The 13223-nt window shown below is 43.2% G+C and overlaps 1 protein-coding gene across 2 annotated transcripts in view; it reads right to left on the bottom strand.

Moving 5' to 3' along the window:
• adprh (ADP-ribosylarginine hydrolase) overlaps positions 1–13223 on the bottom strand; it is a 24508-nt gene that overhangs the window by 6337 nt on the left and 4948 nt on the right. Inside the window, exon 1 of one of the 2 annotated variants that reach the window (XM_043714271.1) lies at positions 2806–3261. The exons of the other annotated variant lie outside the window; for it this stretch is intronic. Coding sequence (XP_043570206.1) covers positions 2806–2821 — 16 coding nt within the window. The 5' untranslated portion in view covers positions 2822–3261. Of the gene's footprint in view, positions 1–2805; positions 3262–13223 lie in introns of those variants that run through there. 2 annotated transcript variants of the gene reach the window in all.

Raw genomic sequence — 13223 nt, 5'->3', positions numbered from 1 at the left:
TTCAGATAAATGTGAGGTGCTGCATTTTGGGAAAGCAAATCTTAGCAGGACGTATACACTTAATGGTAAGGTCCTAGGGAGTGTTGCTGAACAAAGAGACCTTGGAGTGCAGGTTCATAGCTCCTTGAAAGTGGAATCGCAAGTAGATAGGATAGTGAAGGCGGCATTTGGTATGCTTTCCTTTATTGGTCAGAATATTGAGTACAGGAGTTGGGAAGTCATGTTGCAGCTGTACAGGACATTGGTTAGGCCACTGTTGGAATACTGCATGCAATTCTGGTCTCCTTCCTATCGGAAAGATGTTGTTAAATTTGAAAGGATTCAGAAAAGATTTACAAGGATATTGCCAGGGTTGGAGGATCTGAGCTACAGGGAGAGGCTGAACAGGCTGGGGCTCTTTTCCCTGGAGCGTCGGAGGCTAGGGGGTGACCTTATAGAGATTTACAAAATTATGAGGGGCATAGATAGGATAAATAGGCATAGTCTTTTCCCTGGGGTCGGGGAGTCCAGAACTAGGTTGAAGGTTAGAGGGAAAAGATATAAAAGAGACCTACGTGGCAACTTTTTCACGCAGAGGGTGGTATGTGTATGGAATGAGCTGCCAGAGGAAGTGGTGGAGGCTGGTACAATTGCAACATTTAAGAGGTATTTGGATGAGTATATGAAGAGGAAGGGTTTGGAGGGATATGGGCTGGGTGTTGGCAGATGGGACTAGTTTGGGTTGGGATGTCTGGTCGGCATGGACGGGTTGGACTGAAGGGTCTGTTTCCATGCTGTACATCTCTATAACTCTAAGAAAAATCATTATTGATCCATGTAGTGGTATGTCAAGTGCCCAAGTGGTGGCATAGGAGGAGCAGCCATTCAGCCGCTCAAGCCTGCTCCACCATTGAATAAGATCATGTTCGATCTGTGGGCCAACGCCATATGCCTGCCCCAGGCCCATATCCCTTGATATCCTGATTTAAATTTAACAACTGAATTGGAATCAACTGCCATTTAAGGAAGACAGCTCCAAACCTCCACTACTCTTTGCATGTTGAAGTGCTTTCTAACATATCTCCCAAATGGTGTAGCTCAAATTCTTAGACTATGCCCCCAGATTGAAAATCAAATATTGAAAATTATTCCAACTTTGTATTTTCCTATTCATCTGTGGGATGTATGCATTGCTCGCTGGCCAGCATTTATCACCCTTGAGAAAGTGCTGGTGAGCTGCCTTCTTGAACCGCTGTACTCCATCTGCTTTGGGTTGACCCATAATGCGGTTTGGGAGCAAATTCCAGGATTTTGACCCAGCAACAGTGAAGAAACTTCCAAAGTCAGGATGGTAAGTGGCTTGGAGGGGAATTTGAAGATGGTGGTGTTCCCATGTATCGGCTATCTTTGTCCTTCTAGATGGAAGTGGTTGTGGGTTTTGAAGGTGCTATCAGAAGATCTTTGGTGAATTTCTACAGTGCATCTTGTAAATAATCCACAATACTGAGTATTGTATATTAGTGGTGGAGGGAGTGTGGTTTGTGCATGTGCTGCCAATCAAGCGGGCTGTTTGGTCCTGAATGATATCAAACTTCTTGAGTATTTTTGGAGCTGCACCCATCTAGGCCTGACTTGTGCCTTGTAGATGGTGGACAGGCTTTTGTTGATGAGGCAGGAAGCTCAGGAAATGAGTTACTCACCACAGCATTCTTGGCCTTTGACTTGCTTTTCTAGCCATAGGTTTATGTGGTGGGTCCAGCTGAGTTTCTGACCAATGGCAATCCCCAGGATAAAATACAGAACTGTCTAGCATAGGAACAGGCCCTTCAGCCCACGAATGTTTTGAATCATAGACTCCCTACAATGTGGAAACAGGCCATTTGGCCCAACCAAGTCCACACTGACCCTCCGAAGAGTAACCTACCCAGACTCATTCCCCTACCTATATATTCTATATTTACCCCTGAATAATGCACCTAACCTACACATTCCTGAACACTATGGGCAATTTAGTTTGGCCAATTCACCTAACGTACACATTTTTGGATTGAGAGAGGAAACCAGAGCATCTGGAGGAAACCCACATGGACACGGAGAGAATATGCAAACTGCACAAAGTCACCAGGGGCTGGAATCGAACCCAGGATTCTGACGCTGTGAGGCAGCAATGCTAACCACTGAGCCATTGTGCCAACCAAACATGACAGCAAATTAAACTAATCCTTCTATCTGCCCTTGGTCCATATCCCTCCATTCCTTGCATATTCATGTGTTTATCTAAAAGTCCCGTAAACACCCCTATCATATCTGCCTCCACCACCACCCTGGCTGTGCGTTCCAGACTCCTACTACATATTGTATGAATAAATATGCCCCTCACATCACTTATAGACTTCTACCAGGTCTTCCCTCAGCCTCTGCCACTCCAGGGACAAAAAAATCTAAGGTTCTCTAGCCTCTCCTTATAAATCATACCCTCTAATGTAGGCAGCATCCTGGTAAACTTTTCTGCATTCTCTCCAATGCCTCCACATTTTCCTGTAATGTTGCGACCAGAACTGAATGCAATACTCTTAAATGTGGCCTAAACAAAGTCTTATTAAGCTGCAACGTGACATCCTAACTCTTGTACTCAATTCCCAGACCAATAAAGACAAGCGTGCCATATGCCTTCTTTATTACTCTATCTATTTGAGTGGCCACTTTCAGATAACGATGGACTTGAACCCCAAGATCCCTCTAAACATCAATGCGTTTCAGGATCCTGGCATTAATTGTACACTTTTCCTTAACATTTGATCTCCCAAAGTGCAGCAACTCACTTACCCAGATTACACTCCATCTGCCATTCCTCCACTCATATCTGCAGCTGATCTATAACCCGTTGTATCGTTTGACAACCGGTTGATAGTGGGGGATTCCATGATAGTAACACCATTGAATATCAAGAAGCACTGGTTATATTGTCTCTTATTGGTGATGGTCATAGCTGCTATACATGGAGCATGAATTTTATTTGCTACTTGTCAGCCCAAGTCAGAATATTTCCAGATCTTGGTGTATTTGAACATGGACTGCTTCAGTATCTGAGGAGTCGCAAATACTGCTGAACACTCAATCATCAACAAACACTCTGAGCTTATCACGGAGGGAAGGTCATTGATGAAGCAACTGGAGGTGGTTGGGCTGAGGATACTATGGAGGAATTCCTACAGAGATGTCCTTGAGCTGAGATGGTTGTGATTGTTGAAGATCAGCCATCTTCTTATATCAGGAGAAAGTGAGGACTGCTTTGCTGGAGATCAGAGTCAGAAGGTGTGGTGCTGGAAAAGCACAGCCAGTCAGGCAGCATCCAAGGAGCAGGAAAGTCGACGTTGAACATAAGCTCTTTTTATATGCCAGGAGTGGAGAGTTTGCCTCCGATACCAGCTTTGCTAAGGCTTCTTGATGCCACACTTGGTTGAATGCAGCCTTGATGTTAAGGACTGTCACTCTCACTTCACCTCTGGAATTCAACTTTTTTGTCCATGTTTGGACCAAGGTGCTAATGAGATCAAGTGCTGAATAGCCCTGGTGGAACCCAAACTAGGTGTCACTGAGCAGGTTGTTGCTGAGAAGGTGCTGCCTGATAGCACCATTGATGACAATTTCCATCGCTTTACTGATGATTGAGAGTAGACTGATGGGGTGGTAATTTGCCAGATTGAATTGGTCCTGCTTTTTATATACAGGGCATAATTGGGCAAGGTTTTACATTGTTGGATAGATTCCAGTGTTGTAATTGTACTGGAACAGTTTGGCTACGACAGTGACAAGTTCTGAAGCACAAGTCTTGCTGGAATATTATCATGATCCATAGTCTTTGCAGTATCCAATGGCTCCAATTGTTTCTTGATATCACAAATATTGAATCAAATTGGCTGAAGACTGGTATCAGTAATGCTGGCGACCACTAGAGGAGATATAGAAGATAATCAGAGGGTTAGACAGGGTGTACAGCGAGAGCCTTTTTCCTCAGATGGTGATGATTAGCACAAGGGAATGTAGTTTTAAGTAGAGGGGTGATAGATATAGGACAGATGTCAGAGGTAGTTTCTTTAGTCAGAGAGTAGTAGGGGCGTGGAATGGACTGTATACTCGCTAACTTTAAGTGTGTTTAAATGGTCATTGGATAGACATATGGATGAAAATGGAATAGTGTAGGTTAGATCGGCTTCAGATTGTTGCACCAACTTGCGAAACCATTGAGGGCCAAATGGCCTGTAACTGCACTGTAATATTCTAATGTTCTGAGGCTGAGATTGATCAGTACTTCTGGTTGAAGATTGCTGCAAATGATTCAGCTTTATATTATGCAGTTATGTGCTGGGCTTTTCCATTATTGAGGAGGAGGGGATTTGTGGAGTCTCCTACTCCAGTGAATTGTTTAATCATCATTTTTAACTGGACAAGGCAGTACTGCAGAGCTTAGACCTGTTGGTTGTGGGATAGGATTGCTTAGCTCTGTCTATCACTTACTGCTTACGTTGTTTGGCATGCAAGTAGTCCGGCTTCATAGGTTCACTAGGTTGACACCTCATTTTCAGACGTGATCTGTGTGGAATTCAGGGTGGTGTTCGACAAGGTTCCTAGTGATAACCGGTCAACAAGGTTAGATCTCGTGGAATACAGGGAGAACTAACTATTTAGATACAGAACTGGCTCAAAGGGGGATGTTGGAGGATTGAAGTGTTTGACCAGTGGTGTGCCACAAGGATCTGTGCTGGGTCCACAGTTTTTCATCATTTATATAAATAGTTTAGATGTGAACATAGAAGGTATAGTTAGTAAGTTTGCAGATGACACCAAAATTGGAGGTGCAGTGAACATCAAAGAAGGTTACCTTATAGTACAAGGGGACCTTGGTCAGATGAGCCAATGGGGCAAGGATTGGCAAATGGAGTTAAGGACATAGAACAATCGAAAAGTACAGCACAGAACAGGGCCTCTGGCCCACAATGTTGTGCCGAGGTTATTCCTAACCTAAAATAAAAAACCTAACCGCTCACCCCTCAATTCACTGCTGTCCATGTGCATGTCCAGCAGTCGCTTAAATGTTCCTAATGACTCTACTTCTACCACCACACTAACAACGCATTCCATGCATTCACAACTCTCTGTGTAAAGAACCTACCTCTGACATCTCTATACCTTCCTCCTAATATCTTAAAACTATGACCCCTCGTGCCAGTCAGTCCTGTCCTGGCGAAAAGTCTCTAGCTATTGACTCTAGCCATGCCTCTCATTACCTTGTCACCTCTCTTCCACCTTCTCTCCAGTGTGGTCTCACCAGGGACTTGTTGAGTCATAGAGATGTACAGCATGAAAACAGACCCTTCAGTCCAACCCATCCATGCCGACTAGATATTTCTACCCAATTTAGTCCCACCTGCCAGCACCCGGCCCATATCCCTCCAACCCTTCCTATTCATATACCCATCCAAATGCCTCTTAAATGTTGCAATTGTACCAGCCTCCACCACATCTTCTGGCAGCTTATTCCATACACGTACCACCCTCTGTGTGAAAAAGTTGCCCCGGAGATCTCTTTTATATCTTTCCCCTCTCACCCTAAACCTATGCCCTCTGGTTCTGGACTCCTCGACCCCAGGGAAAAGATTTTGTCTATTTATCCTCTCCATGCCTTTCATAATTACCCCTCAGCCTCTGAGGCTCCAGGGAAAACAGCCCCATCCTGTTCAGCCCCCCCCTACAGCTCAACCCTGGCCACATCCTTGTAAATCTTTTCTGAATCCTTTCAAGTTTCACATTGTTCTGATAGGAAGGAGACCAGAATTGCACGCAATATTCAAACAGTGGCCTAACCAATGTCCTGTACAGCTGCCACATGACCTCCCAATTCCTGTACTCAATACTCTGACCAATAAAGGAAAGCATACCAAATGCCTTCTTCACTATCCTATCTACCTGCAACTCCACTTTCAAGGAGTTATGAACCTGCACTCCAAGGTCTCTTTGTTCAGCAACATTCCCTAGCACTTACCATTAAGTGTATAAGTCCTGCTAAGATTTGCTTTCCCAAAATGTAGCACCTCGCATTTATCTGAATTAAACTCCATCTGCCACTTCTCAGCCCATTGGCCCATCTGGTCCAGATCCTGTTGTAATCTGAGGTAACCCTCTTCGCTGCAAACTTACTAACTGTACCTCTTATGCTTGCATCCAAATCATTTATGTGTATGACAAAAAGTAGAGGATCCTTGTGGCACTCCACTGGTCACAGACCTCCAGTCTGAAAAAAAACCCTCTGCCACCACCCTCTGTCTTCTACCTTTGAGCCAGTTCTGGCTAGTTTCCCCTATATTCCCTGAGATCTAACCTTGCTAACCATTCTACCATGGGGAACCTTGTCAAATGCCTTACTAAAGTCCACATAGATCACATCTACCACTCTGGCCTCATCAATCCTCTTTATTGCTTCCTCAAAATAAAACTCAATCAACTTTGTGAGACATGATTTCCCACGCACAAAACCATGTTGACGATCCCTAATCAGTCCTTGCCTTTCCAAATACATGTACATCCTGTCCCTCAGGATTCCCTCCAACAACTTGCCCACCACCGACATCAGGCTCACTGGTCTACAGTTCCCTGGCTTGTCCTCACCACCCTTCTTAAACAGTGGCACCACGTTAGCCAACCTCCAGTCTTCCAGCACCTCACCTGTGACTATTGATGATACAAATATCTCAGCAAGAGGCCCAGTAGCTGCAGCAAAACCTCGCAGCTCTTAGGCTCGACACCCCTGTTAATGAAAGCCAAAACATCACATGCTTTCTTCACAACCCTAACCACTTGGGTGTCAACTTTGAAGGACCTATGTACTTGAACACCAAGATCCTGCTGTTCCTCCACACTGTCAAGAATCCTGTCTTTAATCCTATATTCAGCTTTCAAGTTCAACTTTGCAAAATGCATCACTTCGCACTTATCCCGGTTGAACTCCATCTGCCATTTCTCAGCCCAGCTCTGCATCCTGTCTATGTCGTGCTGCAGCCTGCAATAGCCTCAGTACTATCAATGGCACCTCCAACCTTTGTGTCATTTACTAACCCACCCCTCAACCTCCTCATTTATAAAAACTATAAAGAGCAGCGGGCCAAGAACAGAGCCCTACAGGACATCACTCACCACTGACCTCCAGGCAGAATACTTTCCATCTACAACCACTCTCTGCCTTCTGTCAGCCAACCAATTCTGAATCCAAATAGCCAAATCTCCCTGTATCCCATACCTCCTGACTTTATGAATGAACCTACCATGGGGAACCTTATCAAATGCCTTGCTGAAGTCCATATACACCATATCCACTGCTTGACCTTCATCGACCTGTCTTGTCACCTCCTCAAAGAACTCAGTAAGATTAGTTAGGCATGACCTGCCTCTCACAAAGCCATGCTGACTGCCTTTAATCATGCTACGCTTTTCCAAATAGTCATAAATCTTATCCCTCAGAATTCTTTCCAAAACCTTGCTGACCACAGACGCAAGACTGGCTGGTTTGTAATTGCCAGGGATTTCCCTATTACCTTTCTTGAAAAGAGGAACAACATTCACCTGCTTCCAATTCTCCAGTGAAGAATAAGGAAGCAAAGACCTTCACCAGCAGCTTACCAACCTCCTTTCCTCGCTTCCTGGAGCAGCCTAGGATAAATCTGGTCTGGCCTAGGGACTTATCAATTTTAATGTTTGCCAAAACGTCCAACACATCAACTTCATCAATCTTGATCTGTTCAAGTCTGTATCCCAGCTCCTCAAAGTTCTCATTCACAACAAGGTCCCTTTCCTTAGTGAAAATTGAAGCAAAAAAAAAACTCATTTAGGGTTTCCCCTATCTGTTCAGACTCCATGCACAAGTTCCCTACACTATCCCTGATCGGCCCTACCTTCTCCCGATCATTCTCTTATTCCTCACATATGAGTAAATATAAACAAATTTGAGGTGCTGCATTTTGGAAAAGCAATTCAGGGCAGGACTTATACACTAAATAGTAAGGTCCTGGGGAATGTTGCTGAACAAAGAGACCTTGGAGTGCAGGTTCATAGGTCCTTGAAAGTGGAGTGGCAGGTAGATAGGATAGTGAAGGCGGCGTTTGGTATGCCTTCCTTTATTGGTCAGAGTATTGAGTACAGAAGTTGGGAGGTCATGTTGCAGCTGTACAAGACATTGTTAGGCTACTTTTGGAATATTGCATGCAATTCTCCACTCTTTCCTCTAGGAAGGATGTTGTGAAACTTTAAAGGGTTCATAAAAGATTTACAAGGATGTTGCCAGGGTTGGAGGTTTTGAGCTATTGGGAAAGGTTGAATAGGCTGGAGCTATTTTCCCTGGAGCATTGAAGGCTGAGGGGTGGCCTTATAGAGGTTTATAAAATCATAAGGGGCATTGATGGCATAGATAGACAGACTCAGTATTTTCCCTAGGGTGCACAAATCCAGAACTAGAGGGCATAGATTTAGGGTGAGGGAGAAAAAAATTTAAAAGAGACCCAAGGGACAACTTTTTCACACAGAGGGTGGTTCGTGTATGGAATGAGCTGCCAGAGGAAGTGATGGAGGCTGGTACAATTAGAATAGTTAAAAGGCATTTGGATGAGTATGTGAATAGGAAGAGTTTAAGAGGGAAAGAGGCCAAGTGCTGCAAATGGGTCGAGATTAGTTTTGGATATCTGGCCGGCATGGATGAGTTGGACTGAAGGGTCTGTTTCCATGCTGTACATCTCTATGGCTCTATGATCTAGCATTGTTCCTGGCATGCCCTCCTGCACTCTCCATTTCTCTTCACAGATGCCACCAGACCAGCTGAGTTTCTCCAGCAATTTCTGTTTTCATTTGATTCTTAGATGCCAGAGGTTAGGTAGCAAAAACTGGCAAAGATACATTATCTAAATGTTGTTGATTGCAAAATGGGGAGTTGCAATGAAACTTGGGTATCCTCTTACATCAGCTGCTGAAAGTAAGCATGCTGATGCAGCAGGTGAAAAAGGTAAATGGTACAGAATTTTTTAAAAAACTCAGATGCTGGAGATTTGAACAAAAACAGAAACTGCTTGAGAAACTCAACCAGTCTAGCAGAATCTGCAGAGAGAAAACAGAGTTGACGTTGAGTCCAGTGACCCATCTTCAGATCTGATGTGTTGACCTTTATAGCAAGACATTTTCAGTTTAGGAGCTGGGATGTCTTGCTACAACTGTACAGGGTAAGACCACACCTGGAGTATCTGCGCTGGTCTCCTCATCTGAAAACAGATGTTCTGGCTATTGAGCAAAGAAGGTTTACCAGACTGATTCCTGGGATAATGGGACTGATGTATGGGGAGTGACTGATTAGTTAGAATAGTAGAAATCATAGGATCAGGTAATTTGATCCAAGTCCACACCGACCCGCTAAAGAATATCCCACCCAGAACACCTCCCCAATCCTATTATTCCATATTTACCCCAGACTAATGCATCCAACCTACACATCCCTGAACACTATGGGCAATTTAATATGGCCGATTTACCTAACTTCCACATCTTTGGACTGTGGGAGGAAACCGGAGGAAACCCACACAGACATAAGGAGAATGTGCAAACTCCACACAATCACCCGAGGCTGGAATCGAACCCAGGTCCCTGGTGCTGTGAGGCAGCAGGGCTAGCCACTGTGCTGCCCTAATATGGTTAGGTCAGTATTCACTAGAGTTGAGAAGAATGGGGAGGGGGGGGGGGGAATCTCTTAAGAAATCTATAAAATTCTAATAGGATGTTCTCAATGAATGAGGAATTCAGAACTGGGGGTCACAGGGAAGGCCTTTTTGAAAAATACGAGGAGCAATTTCTTCACTTAAAGAGTAACGAAACTGTTGAGGCGAAAATATTGTGGACTTCCAAGAAAGTCGTAGGAATAGTTCTTAAGACGAAAGGGATCAAAGGATAGCAGGAATGTGAGAATATTGAAAAAGGACCATTATAGATTGCTAGGCTTGCTGGCACATTATATTTCATCAACTTAGAATTAAAGCTTACTTCAATGACAAATATCAATTAAGCTGTCAGCAGTTGTAACTATTGCAAAGGCCACCTCCATCCCTCGTTTAAAGTGTAACCACAATGAGGGTGACACCAGATACTGAATTATAGCAAAGGAGACAATGAAAGGTTAGTTCCTATAGTTAATCCCGATAAGACAACATTACTCAAAAATGAATGTTAATTGTATAATGTTGTTCTTCTTATTGACCAGATAATACTAACAGTATTGAGGAGGCAGTTGAAAAGTGATGAACTCTATACTATGATGCAAGTCACTTTAATCATATGGTCACATGGAACTTGCTTATGAGAGTGTATAAAAACCCTGCTGTAACTGATGATCATTGGAAATGCTCGCCTAGCTTTTGACTGGGCACCCTCCCCTTGAATACAAGCAAAAAAGGGCAGCACGGTGGCTCAGTGGCTAGCACTGCTGCCTCACAGCACCAGGGACGCATGCTCGATTCCAGCCATGGGTGACTGTGCGTGGAGTTTGCACATTCTCCCAGTGTCTGCGTGGGTTTCCTCCAGATGCTCCAGTTTCTTCCCACAGTCCAAAGATGTGCAGGTCAGGTGAATTGGCCATACTGAATTGCCCACAGTGTTAGGTGTATTAGTCAGAGGGATATGGGTCAGGGTGGTTTCCTCTTTGGAGGATCAGTGTGGACCTGTTGGGCCAAAGGGCCTGTTTTCACACTGTAGGGAATCTAAACTAATCTAACCTAATCAAAATAAAAGCAATCTCACAGTCACGTATCCTTTACGTGTGTGTTAAGGGTCAACCTAAGTCGAGATTTAACAGTAAAAAACAGGTACAAGATACTGAGTTGGATCAGAACAGAAATTCCTGGGGAAATTCAGCAGGTCTGGCATCATCTGTGGGAAGAAAGCAGAGTAAATATTGAGTCCATTGGCCCTTCATCAGAACAGCTAGGAAAACACTGTTTATGCTGAAAGTGCAGTTGAGTGTGGGGCTGGGGAGAGAGGTGGGTGAATAGGTGAAGGTGGAATCCAGAAAGACAACGATATGAATGGGGTATACAAACTAGATTATTGAAAGCAGACCAGGACAGACGTAAAGCTTAATAACTGTTAATAAGAGTTAATAGAAATGAGTGAGCTATATTGAATGCAACCTATATAACATGATAATATGCCTAAGGAGTATGACCATGCTCAATGTAACCCGTCATAACAGGACCAGATGCGGGGCCAGTAGAAAACATGGAAGAATGGAATCAGGTTCAAAAGTTATTTGATTCAATGTTGAGTCCAAGAGGTTGTAGGGTCCTCAAGTGGAAAATAAGATGTTGTTCTTCAAGCTTGCGTTGAGGCTCACTGGAACACTGCAGCATGCCTGTGACAGAAATATTGACCAGAGAACACTGTGATGCATTGAAATGTCAGGCAACTGGAAGCTCAGAGTTATTTTTTGGAGAGAACTCAAGTTTTCTGCAAAGCAGTACCCTGTCTGCATTTCGTATCTTTGCCTATGTTTTTCTGTTTCTGTTTCAGATCTCCAGCATCCACAGTTCTTTGTAGTATTTTACTGAATCAGATGATCAGTCACGATCTTGCTGGAAGGCAGATAGAGTCATAGAGATGTACAGCACAGAAACAGACCTTCGGTCCAACTTGTCCATGCCGACCAGACATCCCAACCTAATCTAGTCCCACTTGCCAGCACCCAGCCCATATCCCACGATATTTTAATTACAACAGCTTGCAATACCTGGCATATGTAAACAATAGCAACACAGTTTAGATAAACCACTAAGATTATTTAGAAATTAAGTTTTGAGAGGAGGTGCGTTTTACAACTAAGAAATCTAGAATAACAATCTCTGAAAATGATTGTTGGTACAAGAGATTTTATTCTTCAGGGAGCTTAGAAAAAACTGCAAAAATATTTTGAACAACCACTATTTGCTCTAGCAAGCAAAAAGTCGTTAACCATAAGCTCCTTCCCAATACAGGGAAGAGAATACACATCCCATACCACAACAATGGAGACATTTTACACTCTAACAGCAAAGGCAATGCATTTGATTCCAATTCTATGCCCTTGTCCTCTCCTCAACCCCAATTATCAGAAACAACCACTTCACAAAATGTAAAACTAATAATATGGAAGGTGAGTTAATCAAACACATTGGTCAAGTTCAAAACAAGATAAATTTTATCATCTGTGCTAGCCTTATTGAATAGACTTAATTATGAAGGCTACTGATCTGAGTTTCTCCATATTTACTCCATCTTCACTGATTGGAGGATTGGTTACCAGATTATAGAGATTTAAGATAACTAACACAAAGCCAAAGAAGACAAATACAAATTTTTCTGAAGTTACGATTATCAGTAAAATACTGCCTGAAAGGTCAGTGGAAGTAGACTCTGATAATTTTCAAAAGTGAATTAGACATATACTGCATAAGAAAAAAAAGTGAGCGCAATGGGAGAGGAGTAAGGAAGTGGGACTAACAACACCTTAAAGAGCCTACAATGGCATGATGAGCTGAATGGACTCCTATTGTTCTGTACATATAATTCAATGGAAAATATTATCAAGTTGAAAGGTTTTGGATATTGCAAGCTATTTCAGAATTAAAAACCACAACACCAGGTTACAATTCAACAGGTTTATTTGGAAGCACTAGCTAGTGCTTCCAAATAAGCCTGTTGAACTATAATCTGGCATTGTGTGATTTTTAAACTTTGTACACGCCAGTCCAATATTGGCATCTCCAAATTATTATTTCAGAATGAGCAATAGTCAGAAATTCATCCATCACAAATCATAAGATGAAGTCAGAAAAACAAACTAGCAAGGTAGCAGCGATACTGTACCATGTTTCCAATGGATGAACCTCAAGAGCCAGCTGTGCCAAAAGCAAAATAAAAATGTTCAAAAGAACAATCCTATTTGCATTCTTGTGAGAAAACCAAATGGAAACAGATTGTTGTTAGCAAACCAAAATAAACCCAATTGCACAGATTAACAGAAAGAATGAAAGCTTAAAAATGTGTTGCTGGAAAAGCGCAGCAGGTCAGGCAGCATCAAAGGAGAAGGAGAATCGACATTTCGGGCATAAGCCCTTCTTCAGGAATGAGGAGGGGGTGCCAAGCAGGCTAAGATAAAAGGTAGGGAGGAGGGACTTGGGGGAGGG

This window comes from Chiloscyllium plagiosum, chromosome 24 (genome assembly GCF_004010195.1).
Source record: "Chiloscyllium plagiosum isolate BGI_BamShark_2017 chromosome 24, ASM401019v2, whole genome shotgun sequence".
Taxonomy (NCBI): Eukaryota; Metazoa; Chordata; class Chondrichthyes; order Orectolobiformes; family Hemiscylliidae; genus Chiloscyllium; species Chiloscyllium plagiosum.
The sequence above is the reverse complement of the archived record's forward strand: the minus strand, read 5'-3'. Positions and strand labels throughout refer to the sequence as shown.